General features: G+C 41.8%; 1 protein-coding gene across 2 annotated transcripts in view; it reads right to left on the bottom strand.

Moving 5' to 3' along the window:
• The window catches only part of GABRA5 (gamma-aminobutyric acid type A receptor subunit alpha5), a 56,912-nt gene that overhangs the window by 26,240 nt on the left and 11,171 nt on the right, over positions 1-19,501 (bottom strand). For both annotated transcript variants that reach the window (XM_068681330.1, XM_068681318.1), the window contains exons 6-7: positions 19,273-19,493; positions 2,961-3,043 (exon numbers count right to left, since the gene is read on the bottom strand). In XM_068681330.1, coding sequence (XP_068537431.1) covers positions 2,961-3,043; positions 19,273-19,493 — 304 coding nt within the window. The remainder of the gene's footprint in view (positions 1-2,960; positions 3,044-19,272; positions 19,494-19,501) is intronic.

Raw genomic sequence — 19,501 nt, 5'->3', positions numbered from 1 at the left:
GTTCAAAGCCAGGCTGGATGGAGCTTTGGGCAACCTGGTCTGGTGGGAGGTGTCCCTGCCCCCGTGATGGGGGGGTTGGAACTGGGTGGGCTTTGAGGTCCCTTTCAACCCAAACCTTTTTGTGATTCTATGAATTTTGTTTTGAACTTGCCCATGAAAGAAACTAGGAAGAAAAATGCCACGTTGCTGTGATGTGGCACACAGACTGCTCTGGCCATCCAAACCCAGCACCCCTGACTCAGAGTGAAGCTTCTTTGCAGAGCTTAGCTCTGAGAGGCTGTGCCCATGTACCATCCTCACCTTCCTGGTAGCTCTAAATAACATTCCTGTGGGATGATTTCTACAGGTAGCCTTAGTGCTAGCAGGGACACAAGCCCAGAGAGGAAGTACCTCTGTGTACACAGTGCCCGGAGTAGACCCCCTCACCATGCTGCAGGCTTGGGCTGGCCACCTGCAAGCACCGGGGAACTGTACATCTAAAATCTGCTCTGTTAGTTCATTAGCAGCTGTCCTTGAGCTTCTGTCCTCTAGCCAGCATAGCATTTCATGACATGCCATAGGGCATTTAGAGGTATTGCTTCTGCGGTTGGTGTCTGAACTGCCTGGCAGGTATCTAGGCTGGGGGTGCGTGCATGTAATTTTATACCTTTTTCTGTATTTGACCTTGCTTTGAATTATTTCTGCAAAATATAATGCTGCCTCAGCCTATAAAAAATCCTATATTCTAATACAGCAAAACCCAGTCAAACGGGACATAAGAAATCAACATTTACCTTTATATCTGTGAGCAAGATTAACACTCGTTCTCTTTAATATTGAAAGAAATGTCAGAGTTTTTTCCCTTTTGCCTGCTGAATTATAGCAAGCACAGCCAGAAAAATAATAACCTGCTGCTGTCTGTGATGACACACCGATGCTTCCTGGAATCCTTTCTCCTGTGCATCTGCCCTGCGCTGGCTGCTTTGTTCTGCTGTCCCGTGCTCCCCACCCACTGACCCGTTAGCATTCGTCTCTTCTCCACCCTCTCGGCTCTACTGATAATGTGTTTAACATTTGCTTTGATGCTAGTCCTTGAGGCTTTTCAAAATCCTTCTTGGAAAGTACACCATTAAAAGGAAACCCTTTGGGGAAAGACGGGGAGGAAAGCTTAAGCAGAAAGTGCATGTGCTTGTGTATAACAAACTCCTCTGTGTTTGTCTTGCTGAAAGCTTGAAGATGACTTAATGCAAACGTGCATTGCTGGAAATAGGGAATAAACACTGTGCTCTCCTAAAATACAGCTGGGCTAATTCAATAAACTCTGACTTGTTGGCTGCTACTTGTGCAAATATCTGCATATTACATTACAATAAAGTACTAATGAGCTGTCAGATCAATAATACAGATATTCCCAAGGCTGAAAGATTGATGATAGCTTGTCGCTATGTATTTGCTTACTGCTGAGACCACCAGTATGGACTAGCACGGGCCAAACGGCTCCATGCCAGAAGCTGTGGAAGAAATTAAAGAAAACCTGAAGTAGCTTATAAAATTTACTCTGCAATTGTCTACTGAGTGTAGCACATAGCATGAATTGAAATCGTATTCAGCTTTCACGTGCCTAAAATAAGACTTTTCAGTGTTTTTCCTGTGGGTTAAAATTACCAATACAGTAAAGAACATGTAATACCAAGAAGGACATCTTATTTTTCTCTCTTTTTCCTCTCTCTCTTTTTTTTTTTTTTCCAGTAGACTTTGTTTAACCCTACATACAAATAATCACACTTTCCTGTGCATTGCTTTTCCATGTTTAAGTTTGGACTGAAATGCATGGTTTGCCTATAATTTTTTTTAAGTTGGATGTAAAGGAGCATGAGGTCTCTGGATCTTTATTAGCCTTGAAATAAGTCAAAGTTGCCGAGGTAAACAGACACACTTGAACTTGCAGTGACCTTGCAGAATACTGGTGGCTGTTCAGACAAAACTGGATTGCAAGATGGAAGGGAAATCAGTTCATCTTAAGTTTGGTAATTTGGTAATCATTACTGTAAACAGTGTTTTTACTTCTTATTATGATCACAAGAAGACAATGCATAGCCAGTATTAAACCAGTGCAGATACAGAAGATAAAGGCAAAGCTTAATCTTGGTAGGATTAGTGACTCTAAATTGATATGACTGAAAAAAACATTGAAAAATGCTGAAGCTAGGTAGCTTCAGGGACAAGCAAAATGCCTTGTCTGGTAATTTTCAAAAGTCTTTAGAGACACTGATTGCACCTGGAACCTCTGATTTGATTACTGAAATAAAAAATGCCTATTGTAGTAGCCTCATCTGTACTTTAATTAAGAGCTTTGTATTTAAATATAACCATCTGATCCCCTGAGGTTATTTTTAAAGTAAGCTTCTGGCAAGGCACCAGTATGGTAGATTAGAGGCTTGGAATTGAGGGAAAATCATCATTCAGCATACAGTTTAGAATAATGTGTGCATATATAGAGGTATATACAAAATCATGTAACAAGATACAGGTCTGGATTTATTAAAGCCAAATGGAGAGATATTTCTTCTTTTAATGTTCTTGTTCTCTTTTAATACATGCAACGTACATATTGCACTGTGGTCTGATTCTTGTAAGCACCACAACGACACAATCAATCTACACAAAAACTACAGCCATCACTTAGCTGTCTGCATCTACTACTACATCTCACGCCAGCCACTGAATGTGGTATGGGTACATCAGCTCGCAGTTTACCAGGAAGCACACCAGCATGAGCTGAACAGCAGCAGTGACAGATGAAGCACATTCATGGCAAGCGAGCAGTGAGAAGCAGTGGGGGTGGCAGACTGGGGGTGCCAAGGAGCAGTCTTAAAAGGGGAGGGTGAAGGAAGGGCAAAAGACTCATGCAAGACACTGCTGAACATGAAAAGCCAGGTAGCAAGGGATTTTTCTGTATCTTATTTGAGAAAAGAACTTACAGCTTCCAAATTTTAATGGGCAAGCATGTGCATCCATGGGGAAATCTTCAAGCTGCATGGGACACTCAGCAGAGATGGTCAATCTGTGAGGAAGGAAAAGAAAACCTGTCATTTTTTATCGGCTCCTTCCCTCTAGGCCCTTTACGTGTGAGTGCTGACACAAGCAAGCTTTTCCTGATGGCTCCTGGTTCCTGCTGAAAGCACAGCAGCCCCCTGCTAACCTGAACGGGAGATAAACCAGGCAGAGAATGGTGCTTGTGGGCCTTATCTAGTGCTGCTCAGCCACACGGACTGTTTTTTTTTTAATGCAGGCTCTTTCAGTAAGATCACTCTTTCTTATTTGTACGTTCAGGAGCTCCTGTGCTAGAGCTTCTGCCACAGACCTCATTCTTATCTGCTTTGTGTAGGTACTACCACCAAACCAGGAGTCTGACTGCTGAGTAAAGCACTGGTACAGACACAAAGAAGCACTGACTTTTCCTATCAGAGCCATTGAAAAGGGCCTAGTAATTTAGTTCACCTTCCTTTACCCCAAATTCTCCTCATGCAAAAGGGGAAATATTGCCTGCCTTCTGCAAAGCACTTTTGAACAAATAAAAACTGCTGTATATAAAATAAACATAACTACATTTGTACGACAGACTGTAACATCATCTCCCAATCTCCAAATACTTTTTTTTGTTGTTTTCTAAGTGAAAAAAATTCTGCCTGGCTATGTGCTTGCTGCTGTATATTACCATAGTGAAATGGATATTCTGGATATTCCCACCAAGCTAAGCATATAGTACTGGAGTTAGTTTCTGTGCAAGTCATGTGGTATGGGGGCAATCCACTTTGGTTCAACATCCTGTGAAGTACTGTCAGGAAAACATGACTGGGACAGCCCTGCCACTATGTGGGAACTCTTGAGCTACAGTAGACATATGGTAAGAAGAAGAAAAACCCTTAGAAAAAGCAGACACATCCCATGGATGTTCTGCTTGATACGCAGATCGAGCTGAATGCAAATAAAAGTCTGAGGTACACTTCTGAGCACTGCAATATATCAGTTATACCTATACCAAATATATCAACAGAGCCAAAGCTGAGTTCACTAGGTGTATGCAGCACATAGCACAATGAAAATCTATTTTTAATTAGGCCATTTTGATATTTGCTTGGTACAAATGGTTTGCTTGGGATGGTGAAGACACAAATCTCATTTTACATTATGAATACCCATATGCCTTTCTCACATAATGCAGCTATCCCATCTCAGAGGTGACAGAGCAGAGACAAAGCACCAAGGACTGCCTTGTGCTGGGGTAATGCAGGGTTCTGTTGGAGGGGAGCCCTGGTTGCTTACCAAGCTGCTTCCCCATGGAACAAATCTCTGCAAAGAAATCCACAGCATCCTACTACCAGCACATGGAAGTACCCTTTCATATCACACTAGAGCCATGTAGCCAGACTGCCTAGCTATACGCACTCAGTGCTACCACACTGAAGTGAGTACTCTTGCTATGAGAACTCCTATCCAAAAGGACCATAAAGTGTGACAATCTGTCTGTGTACAGATGGCACAGCGCTTAGACAGTCCAATTCAATACAACACAATGATGCCTTACTGGGGCACTCAGGCTACATGGACAATAAATTGGGGGAAACAGCTCCACTCACTGCCAACACACAGAAATTCTGGAGCTTTACCAGCAGCTGGAAATGACAAAATAAGCACACAGAAATGTAATAGTATCGTTGGCTAGGGATCATATTATGAGGATGATCTGGGAAACAGGGAGGGAAAAAGGCAAACTGCAAACAGTAATAGAAGATATAAAGATAATAAACCATATAAAGCAAAAAATGTCCAGCTCAGAACAGAGATAATGTATCATTTTGTAAGAACAGACAGGAAGCCTACAATATAGAAAAGAAGTAACTGAGGCCTGAGATACCTGCCCTTAGGCAAACCTGCTCTTGGAATTTATTTTTATAAAAGAAATTTCAAAATCACTAAAATATGGAGTTGTCTGCAGAGGAGACTGCCCTTAGGCACCAGAGCGAGCAAAGCCAGTCACTGAGAGTGCTACATGGATAAATTTAACGATCTGGTGCTAGCAGCATCCTGTCCAGAACCTGCATGCTTTTCATAAAAATTAATCTAACTGGTACCTGAAAGGCAGCCTGCAACCCTTCCTGTGCATTGATATATCTTCTGTATTAAGTATTGCAAATTTAATTTCCTTGATAAGTTCAGAAACCTTGCTCTAAGATAAAGTTGACATGTTTTACTGCAGTACACCTCCTCTCTCTTCATCTACCAATGGTTATAGTAAGTTGTTTCATACAACCACAGAATGGTTTGGGTTGGAAGGGACTTTAAAGATTGCCCAGTTCCAACCCCCCCTACCAGGGGCAGGGACACCTCCCACTAGACCAGGTTGCTCAAAGTCCCATCCAGCCTGACCTTGAACACCTCAAGGCTGCAGCTTCATAACACTTACAGTACTTCCCATCTTCAAACATCAAAGGAAAGGATCCCTATATCCATCTTACCAACAGAGCATCTGTGGAATCATGAAGCTAAGTGAAGGAAGATTCAATTCAGAATCATTAATAAGACCTTCTGTTTCATCTGAATGTCTTAGGAATTACAACTTGCTGCCTGAATCTCTGGAAAAAAAATAGTCTTATGTGTAATGAGGAAGGCTGTTGACATTCCTGAACTGTAATTGTGGAGAAGTAAAGGTGAGGTGCAAAGAGAATGTGACCTAGTGGAATTCAATTACCTCTGCCCCCCACCTCCCCCCGCCCCAAAAAATTATATATATATAGGTATATATATATATATATATGTATGTATGTATGTATGTATATGTATGTATGTATGTATGTATATATCTGCCTGTATTAAATGAAAGGGTATCAACTACAGCTTTAAGGAATTGTACTACCAGAACCTGTCTCAGAAGCTGCAATATATCTCAGGTACCAGGGCTACTCTTCTGCCCCCTCTGAAGTCCCCAACCCACAAAAGGCAGCACATTCGTTAGGATGACACCTGGTACTATCTCCTGTGTCTAGCCCAGGTGTAAGGAGAAATGAGTTTAGCAGCTGCAAATGCACTTGGTTACATCCTTTCCTTTTGTTGTATGGATTCTTTGAAATAAGTTCCTTTCACTGTTTCTCTCTGATATCTGCATGTTTCTTTCCCTTTCCCATGACTCCATCCTAGGGCCACTCCTAATCTGGCCACCTTGAGCAAAAGAGCTGGCTATGCCTGTTATATGCTTGTCCTAGGAGCACACAGCTGAATCTCTTATGTACTTTTAAAATGCTTGGTGAACACTCCCCTGGTTACCTTTTACACAGCGTGCTCTGCCTGATGCTGGTGCAGGGTCTTGTAAAGGGGAACACAACAGAAGCCTTGACTGTGCATTCTGATATATTGCGTAAATGTCACTACCCTAAGCTTTTGCACAGCACTCTACGCCCAATGATAGTTATTTTTCATTGAAGTGTGAGGACCTGAAAAACAACCCCACTGTTTGACTGTGGCCAAAATTGACTTCTGGTTCAAAGAGACTAGATTTTCGGCTGCATGCAGGAAAAAAGAAGCAGCACAGCAGCCATCTGTTATGGTCTCAGGGCTGGAAGCGTGGGTCACTGCATACAGATTTGCTCTTAGGTGCAGAGTACGAAGTACAAATTCAGATAATAGCTCCAAGAGTCACAAAGAAACTGGTGTCCGGGTCTGCTCCTTCAAATATCAGCTGGGGTGATATTTGCACACTTCTTTTAGCATTGCATCACAGGTTAGGTACCTTTTGCATATCCCATCTTACACAGCTGATTACAACACAGCTACTCCCAGTTTGCAGCTATTGCACAAAGAGAAAGGAAATCTTGACATGCAAATATAAAACAGCCTTTGTATAATCCTTTTGACATGGTCACTGCAGAGTGACCTTACTGTGCAGTTACCTGAGCTAGAGGCAATCTCAAAACCAGGGTTTTTCTGTCACAGTATCAGCACTGTTCAAACTGCAGTCCTTTCAAACAGAAGCATTTAAAAGCTTCCCTCCTCCACTATCATTCTGTCTTAATAAAAGCTCTATGGGATTAGTTTCACTCAAACAGAGTTTTTGACAAGATTATAAGTAGTTGTTAAAGGTCCATTACAATGGGAGGATGAAACCCTGATTTTACTGAAGTTAAAGGTAAAATTCTCCCTGACATCAATGGGCCTGGTATTCACCCAAAATATGTAAGAAACCCTGGTTACAGCTGCTGATTTATTATTAACTACAAAATTTCACTTTCATAATGCTCCAAATACTTACACTGCTATTCAAAAGGTAATCATCCAGCAAAACCCTATAGCATACCTTTATTACCTGAGAAAAAAAAAGTTGTCTACAAATTATTTCACATATTATTCATAATTGTAAATGAAAGTTTCATCAAACCTATATTATGTGTTGCCTTTACTTTAAGAACATAAAATGATCACCGATGTTCTGTTTCAACAAAGCACACTTCAGATGCATAAAATGAATACCCTTCTAAGAAATATAGCAAGACTTCACAGCAAGACATCTTCAGTCCATAAAAGTCACCTTCAGACATTTCTTCTAGAGAATTAAGCATGCTGACTCTTTCATGAGGCCATTCCTTTTTAACAGGTGAGGGAAGAAGGAGGTGTGCAATGAGAGAATAAATGCAGATGCTTGGGACCCAGTCACCCACTGGGTGTGCTGCAAGGAGTTCCTTGGCAGAAGTCCTGGAGGCACAAGGCACCCTGCCCCTGGAGACACTTTTACAGGGCACTTCAGGGCTCTCCTCGCTGATCCTGCAGTTGCCCGAGGGGGGCTGAAGGGCACAATGCAGGTATTAAGGGATGGGGAGGAGAAGGATGGAGAAAGTTCAGGGATGCTGCCACATATTTCTCTCAATGCAAGGAGCATTTACTCCTACTCTTGGAAAAAGAGTTGGGAGATTGAGCAAAGCCGTCATGTCTCTGGCTCCCTGGAAGTGTAGAAAACACTTTCTGGAGTATTATCTGCAGCTGTCAGGCTACAGAGGTGACTGGTGAGGGCAGTCACCTGCTTGGAAAGCTAGCAGACAGCCATGGCAACCTGCTTTTTCTTATCAGTTACTAGGTCTAGTATGCAAACAAATAGAGAGATTTAGACGGAGAAAGCAGAAAGACAGAGTCACCAGTGGCTTTCAGAAGTAGTTAAAGCAAGTGTTAAATAATTGAACAGTTACTGATGAAGGTGATGCATGGGAGTTGCGACTTGTTGGCTTAGGGGTACTGGAGTCAGGGCGATATGAGGCTCTCCTGCCTGCCTGCCTTAGTCCCCAGACCAGCTCAGTCTTCTGAATTCCTTGCTTTTGTGCACTGCCCTTGCCTCCAATTAAAGGAAACATTTTAATGCTTTGCTTTGGCCCTGCCTATGCTGGCAACCAGTTACTACTGTGGGGCTCAGGCCAGAATCAATGCAGAGGAGCCAAAGCGCCCTTCCCATCATGAAGCTAGCCACAACTATTTTCCTTAGAAAAGACAAAATGTTTACTTGAAACCCATCTCAAAACTACTTCAGCATCTCCCAGGAATGCCAAAACAGAGTTAGGTGGATTCAGCCTTACTCAAGACACACCTCATCCAAAACAGCTGGCTGGTTCTCTGCAAAGAGAGACTTCACTGTTGGGACAGACCCTTCTGCTGGAGGGTCTCCAGAAGCTTCCCCAGGTGCCTACTCCAACGGGACCTCAGCAGAACAGTTCATGCCTTGGTGGCATCTCTGGTACGCACCCTTGTTCACTCACATGGATAACAGAAAAATATTTTTTTTTTTAGACTGAGTTCTGAGTTGATTGACAATTGATTACTCTCTGTATTTCAAACACCACCATGCTCACAAAGCTCCATCATCATGTTGGATAAGTGGCCAAAGGAGGATTCAAAGCCTTGTTCTGCCCCTCTTTGTGGGACATGGAGGCAGTTTTTATTTATAATGCTGTTTGCACACTCACTTCTTTGGGATCACCATGTAAAATGACCACAGAACAGAAATTAAAGCACTGAGCTGGAGTGAGGAGATCTGCAGAAACTTCAGTCTTGGCTTATTTCTCTTTCTTAATCATTCTGCCAAGATACTACCCTTTCCCAACTTTTCTGTGTTGCAGAAATGTATTATGTTTATGTGACACTGAAATGTACTTTGGAAATGCCAAAGAGCACCGTCTATGGAAGACTAAGAACTCCAATTACTGATGTTTTTCTGAGCTGTGAATTCAGAGGCATGGTGTACTTGGCAGCAAAACTCATTTTAAGTGAACCAAATCCTTAGCATAGCTTATGCAGAAGTGTGAGAACAAGTCGTTAATTGTCTACATTAACTGTGCTGAAGATTAGGTTATCCTGAGATGGTCTGAGGTGGATGGGATTGATTTCAAAAACTGTGCCACTACAGGAACAATCTCCCTGAACACAGAATACCTTGACACATCCTGAGCACACTCGTTAATGGGGGCAAGGAGAGATGTTCAGCCTCTACACACAGGATGTTCTTAGAAAGGCAGTGAAACAACCCATAGGGCACTTTAATTATCTGATTTTGATGGTGATTTGGGAAGATACAGAAAGAACTGTGGGGATCGTGGAAAGATATAGATTTTTATCATGGGGATTGGTCTATTCTCCCACGTGCCTGATGACAGGGTGAGGGGAAATGGGCTAAAGTTGTGCCAGGGGAGGTTTAGGTTGGATATTAGGAAGAACTTCTTTACTGAAAGGGTTGTTAGGCATTGGAATGGGCTGCCCAGGGAAGTGGTTGAGTCACCATCCCTGGAGGTATTTAAAAGATGTTTAGATGTAGAGCTTAGTGATATGGTTTAGTTGAGGACTTCTTAGTGTTAGGTCAGAGGTTGGAGTCGGTGATCTTGGAGGTCTCTTCCAACCTAATTGTAAAATGTGATTCTGCGAATCACATTTCCAACTCCTGGCAAAAGTTTACAGTAGTGGTAATACCTTTCATTCTACAGTATTTAATCAATATGGGTAAAAACAGTGAATGGAGCATTGAATTTATGCTTATGTATCCTTGCCATGCAAATCCAAGAGCAAAATAACTCTCTCTGAAATAAATCTATTTTTATCAGATTAACTGGTGCAGTCAAAAAAAAAACAACAAACAAGCTTTTGGGCAATTAAGACCTTCATTAGGTTTTCTGTCTACAAACCTTACTTTCCTAGAGAAACTTTAGGCCTATATGGCTACACTATAAATGCATAGTGCAGTATCACATCTAGCTGATAGTTTCATTTAAAAGGCTCTCCAAATATTTCTCCCTTTTGGTCCCCTATATATGATGAACACTCATTGACACTCCATGAAGACAGCCTTCACATCTCTCCCCTGCAGTAGCTTGTATTTTTACTTAATTCTTGAATTTAAAATAATAATAATAATAGTCAACATCATCATCATCATCTAGCTGGTGCTAGCAGTACCAATAGCTCATGTCATTTTTGATACAGGTATAATGGTAAATAGGTAAATATCTCAACCAGCCCACACTTCACTATACCATGCCACATATTGTCCCAAGTCTGCATGCTACATGTCTCAACCACGATCACCTAACCAACATGGCCAGTGACAGCAGTGGCCAGAGTCACAAAAGGGGTAATCTGAGCCTTGTTTTCAGTGGGAGAAGACCCAAGTACATGAGCAACAAGGGAGCACAGAAAGCTCCAGCACATGCCATAGGAAATGGAGGCTAAAAACTGTGATGGATGCAGCACAATGCACCTGCCCTCCAGTTTTGATGCTGCCAATTAAACAGTTTGATCAGTGCAGATTTTCTGACTGGCCAAAGGGGCTTTTGTTCCTCCATTTCTGTCTGTCAATGTGGCACACAGCCCCCCTTTGGATGAGCGCCACTTGGCTGCACAGCCATCCTTCCTCCCCGTTCATACAGCCTTTATATTTGTACAGATAGGCACAAAACCACATGCAGAATTTCCTATAGAAAAAATAAATAAATAAAGCAAAACAGATTTATAAAGTAATAAGAGGTGTGGGGGGACCAGATGGGCAGTACCAGCTTGTTTGGACTCTCTTACATCAAGACTGGGATGCACATGGTAGGATGGGTAGAAGGGTTTTTGATTTGGCAGCCCTAAACAAAAAGCTGAAATCCTCGATTATTTTCCATGGTTCGGATGAATGATCTAGAGTTCCAAAACATTACATTACAGTTTCCTTTCAGCAACACACATTTGACCCCAGACTCCACTTATTCACTTCACATCTCTACATCCACCTCCCAGGCCCCTCTCATCAAGATCTCTTGTCTTCTGAGTATGTTCCTCCACACTTCTGTGTGAAAGGGGCACACATCAAGTGATTTGATGATCTGCTCTTTCGCATGGAAACACATGATCTTTACCCTGCTCGTTCACACAGAAATACATGCATATGCATGTACACATGCACCACAGAAAAAGGCCAGCTCAGTGACACCTTCAGAAGTGACAGTAAAGCAAGAGCAGGTAAAACTGTAAAAGACATAATTCTACCATGTTCCAGCATTGGACTTTGCAAATGTAGAGATGGCATTTTGAGTTTTATTGATAATGAAATCAATTTGCATAGTTAATGTTTTTAAGATGCACAGTTAGTAGCAAAAACATAGTAGGTGTTTATTATTTTGACTGAAGAGTGTTTCTTTATTTTCCTGACCTTTTAGATGAATCTCTAAGCCAGAACACAGCATTTTTACATGGACAAGACATATGACAAGTTCATTAGCCACTGAAGAGAAGACTGTGGAGCAATCAGACATCCTCATGAAGTCTGAACTGAGCCTTCTAAATAGCCCAGGGTGTTATCTCCCCTTCTGGTCTTCAAGTTCCCTGGCTCAAATTCCTGACAAGAGTATACAAAGCGAAGGCCACCCTTACTTACAGAAATTCTTCCTAGGTTTTTACATTGGGTATAATGCATACAATGGACACAACCTCTGGACTTTAGCTAGAACCTGGTCAAAAAAAAGTCGCTTCATAATTTAGAGCAATTGGATAGAAACAACAGTTCAGAAATTTTTTAGATATATAAATGTAATTGTAATATATATTTGTAATTTATAATATATATTTGTATTATATATATTTGTGTATTTGTAATTTGTAATATGTATTTTCTGGAACTTTTAATTAACAGCAGTGAACAGAGTAGTCAGGCTGAACATCATCATAAGATGTGTTAACATAATAAGACCTCTTAGAAAATATCTGAGATCTCCAAAGGTAATGTCTTAAGAGCAGGTAACATGCTGCCAGTGGTACAGACTACCGGTTAAATGACAGACAAGCCATATATATTTCTTCACCCAGACTGCCATACCAAGACACTTTCCTGTAGGAAGGCTTAAGAAGAAGGCAAGTGGAAAGGAATGGCATAGGACAACAAAGACTATTCCTACCCAAAAAGAAACTAGGAACCATCCTGTTGCATGACTTTATTCCACTACACATTAGCAATATGATGAAACCTTCAGAGAAGGGCAAATTGCCATGAATTTCCTACAGGGTAATAACATGCTCATGTTATAACATGCTTTAGGAGTAATCTCTCACTCCACCATGAAGTGTTCATCTGCTCAGATGTTTCTGAAGCATGTTAGAGCAGCATGTTAGACTTCAGATGCCTACACCACAACCTGTATCACTTCCCACTTATTTCCGAGTGACCATCAGATACTCTCCTCAAAATCCTTCCACACCCATTTCCTACAAAGCCTTATCCCATGCAAATCCTCAAATGTGTCTTCTCAATCCCCAGCTCTTGGCTCAGCCATGGGTTCCTGGCCCACACCAGCACCTAGCTAGCCTCTGGCATCCCTCACCACACAGCCTTTTCCTCACCAACAGAATTCTTACCTAATAGACACCACAAGGGTTCTTCCCTTCATCAAAACTACCAAAGGCAGGATTGCAATTTATAGGGGTTTCTTTTACTCTTCCTACCATGCATTGTAAAAGTGCAGGGGTGAACCCAATTTAAGTGCACTCACAAGTGCTGCACTTGCACAGCCTTGCGTTTTGTGTTGCATGAAAAGGAAACAGTAAAAGTCCTCCACAACACCACTGGAGGGCCAGTTGCTGCTCAGAACATTCCACAGCCTTTAGTGGCTTGCACACCAGCAATCTCCAGTCTACATGAGTATGGGAGCAGAAAACCCCTATGGAAGTAAGTAAATGGGATAGGATTTGTGTCACTAGTCGTTGATACCAATAGCAACAATAGCATCCCTAGGTTCTTCTTTCTGCCATTGTGAAAAAAAAATAACAGGAACCCCCTTCAGCGTAACTGGAGAGAAATAAGCATCCTTCATACTGAAGTAGACATCTACAATAATGCAGACAACCAACTTCTTAAAATATTCCCTCCCTTGAACTGGGAGCAATTATGAGCCAAGAGGCTCAGCTGCAGCCATCAGCATTACAGATGAATGAAATTAGCTGAGGTGAATCCCACCCATACGGCCTGGTGTACTCCACCACTGTGTATTACAGATCACTCATTGGCAGGCTACTGCTTCAGCACAAGCATAACTGTACTTCTGGGGATGGTATTTCCAATTAGGCAGATGAAGATTTTAATTTCAGTTTAAGTGAACCAACTAGGGAGTTCACTGCAATGTTTTGCTCCCCTGGTGATAAAAAAGATAGAGTAGCCAAAACAATTCTTCAACATCTAAGAGGTACTTCTGAAGCCCTGAACATAACCTGGGACCTGTCCACATGTTTGTGCAACGAGAGAGTCACCAACACAGCTGTGCTGTCCTGCTAGCAGCAGCAAACGGTATTTGGCCTAGTTCATTTTTATAAAATGGGAACATGACTGAAATTGTACCATCTCACCTCAACAGAAAGATAGGTCTACATCGGTGCTCAGTGCTTAGCTGAAACTAAAGCTGGATCTTTTGTAACCCCTCAAAGTCCAGCCAAACATCTCCCTCATCCAAAAAAGGGCTGGCCCTGGTTTGGGTTTTGTCTTTTAATCAATTTTACCCTTGCTGTGAGAGTTCCTGTCTTTGTGATAGAGATCTCTGCAGGGCTCTGCCCACTTTTATTACTGGCAGAATAGGCTATTGTCATGCACTCTGCATAGGGACTATATTTGGGCAGGTAATAATTGCCCTTTTTGATTGTATTACATCACAGTCTCCTCTGATGCCTTTCCCTCCCTGTGGGTAATTCCAGCTCTGGATTTTTCAAAACAACAAATCTTGGTTCTATAAAGGACAACTTTTGAGAAATGGGGCAATGTGCAATAAAATCAGAGAAACTGGAACCGATAGGCCTGGTGTTAAAACAAGAATCCTGCTAATACGCTGTCTTCAGGGAAGGGCCCTTCACTTTGTATATCCCTATTTCTCTTGCTCTGTCAAAATGTGAATTGATGAAAAGCAACTGAGAGTCCTTGGCACCACAGCAATTTTTTACCGCTCTGTAAGATCCAGCCCAAAGTGAAGAAATTATTATTATTATTATTTTTTCTTCCAGCTTCAGGCTTTTTGAAGCTTGAATATGAAAGAAGAGGCAGAAAGCAGCAAGTCTTTAACACAGTGAAAGGAAATGTGTGTTTGTATGGTTTGATAGCTCCTAATTAGTTTTGTAATATTTATACAATGCCCAAAGCATTGCCAGATCCTTTTCTGTAAAAAATAAATGGATGCATAAATGAAATCTTCCCTCTGAAATGAGAACAACACACACAAATTGAACAGAAATGTTCCCGTCTAGATAGCTGGCTGATTGAAAATTAACATCTCTTTTTAAAGTGTAAATTTGCTGGTCACTCCTCACTCGGGGCTACACAAGCAAATCTGCATCTGGGAAAGGGCGCCTTCTGGCACTGTCAGCACTTACAAACCCACACATTTCTCATAGAATAATTTTCCCTTAAAAAAAAAAAAAAAAAAAAAAAAAAGAACAAGCAAACAAAACCTGGCTTTCCCAATCAAAACCTTGAAAACAGAAGTGTGTCTTCCAGTTAATTGGCTTTATTGTCAATAGCTCTACAGTTTGAAATGGTTAGCTTGCTAATGAAGTGTTTCATATAGGAGCAGACCGTGTGCTAACATGCATCAAGAACACATGTACACTTGCACATGCAGTTTTAACGCTCAGTGCTAATGTTAAGAAACTCGGTTTTCAGCACGGTTAAACCAGTGCATCAGCTACAGAGCACCCAACAGCGTGGTGATGCTGCCATCAAGTGGACGGCTAATCTACACACTGCAGAACAGTAAATGTCTTCCATGAATGAACGTATATTAAAATCTTTCATATTTTGGGCCTGTACGAAAGATTTTGGAGTTTCTTAACAACGTACTGACAAACATCTGCTCCCAAGCTGATACAAAACGTGTTTGCAGGTTAATGCTACAGGTTTAACTGCAAACACTCTCAGATTCTCAGATTTTCAGTCATCATAACACGGGGGAAATCTGTACTTCACACATACGACCAGGTGACGTTTGAAATCCCAAATTCCAGCAGATTTCTGGCTACCCAGAGGTAGGAAAGGTGGTATGGGGGTCTCTTTAGAAAGTGATGACACAAAAAGATTGCTCAGTACACCCATCTAAAAACTGCCTATGAAGTACTCTCCAAAAGTTCAAGTGTGATCCAAAAGTTTAGTTCCAGTGAGTGTGCTCTACCTCATATAATTTCTGGCAGTAAAGGCAGTCTGGCAGCACTTGGTAGCACTTTTTCCAGCATTCTACAGCAAAGCTTATCAAAGCTTTTATCTTTATAGTCATTCCCCACTGAGTAAAAAAAAGGCTGCTCACTGAGACATTTGAGTTCTATTAGCCTGAAAAGGCTACTTAAATCACAGTCCTTGAAATAGAATAGTTTTAAGGAATAAATGAGCTTTATGCCTTTTACAGCATTTATTTCTTAACTAAGATATACTAAATAATTTCTGAGTATTTGAAGGGAAAGGGGAATCTCTCTCTCTCTCTCTTTTTTTTTTTTTCCCTCCATTTACAAAGCTATTTTCTATACAGATCAGTGAAATATGAAGCACATTTACTAGTGCTTTTTTACCACAGTGCTCTTACTGAAAATAAATAAATAAATAATGAAAATGGAGCTGCAGACAATGCTCCCCTCTAGGGGCAGAAAAAGAATTTGCAACACTTACTTCAGCAGTGTTTCATTTGTAAACCACATTATCGAAATAAAACAAATAAGGCCCACCAAATCAAAACCAATCAGAATTATTACGCTATTCCCTACAGAGACTATTGCTGCCTACAAAATCTATCTAAAGAGCATATTGTGTTCTTATATTCAGGCAGAAGAGTTTTAATAACGCACATTATAGAAGCCTATTTATTACATTTCCCCAGCAAAATACATCCCATCAACTTCCGACCCAGACAACATATCATCAAATGCAATATGCAAAGAATTCATTTTTTCTTTGTAAGTAAACACATTTATCATGAAAATATATGTACTGACAAGTGCTAAAGCTGGAAGTTTGCTCCACTGATCAAACCGGGTATATTTGGAAGTCAAATAAGATGGAAGGTCAGCATTGGCTCGGCTGCTTTCCTCCTCTTCATTCAGGCAGCCAGATGCGAGGTTGCAAAAGCAATTCCGGCATCGCTGTCAATGACAGAGGGTCCGATCCTCCCTGCACAGATTACTCCTACGTACAGTCTGGGAAGCTCGCGATTCCTCCTTGGAAACGAGGGGAATGCAGAGCTAACGGAGGACTGTCTCCACATCCCCAAATTCTGAGGACCAAGCAAGCCTGGTGGGAGCTGCGGGACATGAAGTACATGCCCCAGCTGGGACCAGCTACCTCCAACCAGCACACCACCACCAGGACGAGAAGTTTTGCCCCCAAAAATCCCCACGGCGCCTATCTTCTTGGGGAAAGCCTCACTGGGTAGCGCTGATGAGCTGGTACCTCCGTGGGGACTTGTGCAGGGCTGGCAGTGGCTGGAGGGGGCTGAGTGAAGGTCATAGACACCACGGTGTGGGTCAGGATGGGCTTCTCCAACCACCTTGTGGCACTGCATCCACTGCTCCCACTGCTGAAGTGTCCATTGTGAACGACTGAGACCCCTGAGGTAGCACAGCTCTGCGCACCTTACAAAAGCATTCCCCCGGCTTGGGCTTGAACAGAATAGGATATACACTCTTTTATTTTTAAAGTTATTACTTGGAATAGTGGAAAGAAAGCTATTTAAAAAGCTTTGCGCTCCATTTCTTATCACATACACCATGGTTAGTGGGAATTTATTTCCACACACATGCACACCCCCACACAATACTCTACAAAAAATATATATTTTTTTAGGCTACAAAAGCATTCTGTGTCTTTCTCTAATCTATAAATACATCAATTCCAAAGAGCCTTAGCCTAATGTTTTCAGAGAGTGAGTATCCATCCCACCTAACTGTACAAGTGCCTCCCAGAGGTGTAAGTAAGGCTGCTGATGAAGTCCTCCCTTGTCACTGCTGCTGTCATCTGGGCTGTGCACCCAGTTTTTTTTTCTATGAATACCAGGGGAAAAGACACTGGGGGAGATGATGAGAAAGTCTGGGTCAAGCCCTAATAGCCCAACAAATCTGTGCTCTGCTGCATTTCTTTAACACTGCAGAACCCAGGGCTTTCCTCCCCAAAAAAATCATGCCAGCTGCAAATTTGACACAGTGTGTAATGTTTTGCTCCAAGTTGACTGCTAGCCTGCTCTGGGCTTCACCAACACAAGTAATTTACACAGATCATCATGAATCTCTTCTGTGGCAGCCCCTGGTGTTGTACGAGGGCAGTCCTGGCAAGGCTGGCTTTAAGGCCAGCATTAGCTATAGTTATTTTCACTTTCATCCGTCTAAACATAAATGTGCTTATCCTCACATTATTTCAGGAGTTTTTTATTACTGAAAGCAATAACTTGGCAAAAAGTGTGAGAAAGAACAGCGATACATATAGCCAGAGAGAAAATGAGGGGAAATTAGGTTCTTCTCCTTCTTGTAAATGTTACCTCTACCATGTCTTAGCCTTTTTAGCACTAGAGCAGGTACAACAGTGACAGTCTAAAGCTGTAAGACATATATAAGGATACCTTAAGTCTTCTAAATCTCTTTTCCTCTTTTCCTGTCAAGACAAGGGATATAAGGCCAGGGCCAAATAATAAATAAATCAGGGCAGCAACACCTGAAATAAAACTGGGGATGCTCTAGGTGCCTGCATACAGAAGCATAATACCCCAAGCCCCAACAAGCCCAGACAGAGAGAGCTTGGGGCTCCCATAAAGCCAGCCCCACAGAACCAGACACAGCAGGACAGGAGCACTCAGATTTGCTGAAAACCCCCATTTCAAGGCACTTCTCACTTAATGCCATGCTCCCAGCCTCTTTGATGGGTCTCAGACATCACTACATGCTCATATAAGACAAGCTTAGAATAGTTTTTTTCTTTCATCTCTTTTCAAGTGTTGTCCGTATGACTACACTCTCAGAGAAAGCCCTGTTGAAGATACAAGGCAGTCTTAATTACTACAGCCTAATTACTTTTAATGAGCAAATCGCTGTACACTGATGTGGGATTTAGCCCGAGAAGAACTTCAGACAATCCTCTAATGTTACTGATATTATATCTAATATCTAGGTTATGCAATAATGAATCTTGACAGTATCCTCTAATCAGATGAGGAGCACAACCCTGAAGAACTCAGATGCTGGTTTGCTTCTATGTCAGTGTAATGCACCAGCTTTGTTTTCAGGAAAATACTTGCTAAAACAGCTCCACAGTGCTTCTAACATGCATTGTTTATCCCTAAGGTGATTCACCTTTTAGCACAATTAGCAAAATTGAAAAAGTAATAACAAAAGCTTTGAAGGTTCAGGATATAATGCCCCAGAACAAGATGCCAGTCTCTGGCCTTTGGGACGGTTCTCCTGCAATCAGCACTGCAGCTGCAAACACAAATAGTAAGAGAGAACAGATCTTCACAAAAAATGCTGGACTGAATCATCAAATCTGTTGAGAATATGCCTTCCATTTAATCAAAGGAAATATTTAAGCACCAGCAGTATTCAGAAGCTACAAATTAATTGGTACTTGGAGGCAGTGATTATGTTTTCCACTTTTCTTGATATTCACACAAATATGTGTGAAGGACTGGTTGCCTGGCTCTACTATGGGTGGGGGAAATGGCATGCCCCACCAGTATTTGCAGAGCTAGTTAGGAAACCACATCAGGAGAAATGAATCCAGGTTATTACCTCATGGTATACAGCAGAGTGCCGTCATCCTCAAGGCGCAGAAGTTTGTTTGGGGTTGTCATGTTGTGAGCAATAGACTTCTTGCCATTGTGGAAAAAGGTGTCTGGTGTCCAAATCTTGCTGGCGAGCAGATTGTTAAGGGGGAGGCGCTGCATAGGACCTTTGAATCGAAGTCTTTCATCTTTCCAGCTTTGTCGGAAAAAAACATCAATGGTATATTCCTGGCACA

The sequence above is a fragment of the Anas acuta genome, chromosome 1 (genome assembly GCF_963932015.1).
Source record: "Anas acuta chromosome 1, bAnaAcu1.1, whole genome shotgun sequence".
Taxonomy (NCBI): domain Eukaryota; kingdom Metazoa; phylum Chordata; class Aves; order Anseriformes; family Anatidae; genus Anas; species Anas acuta.
Note: the sequence above shows the minus strand (reverse complement) of the source record. Positions and strands in the feature narration are given on the sequence as shown.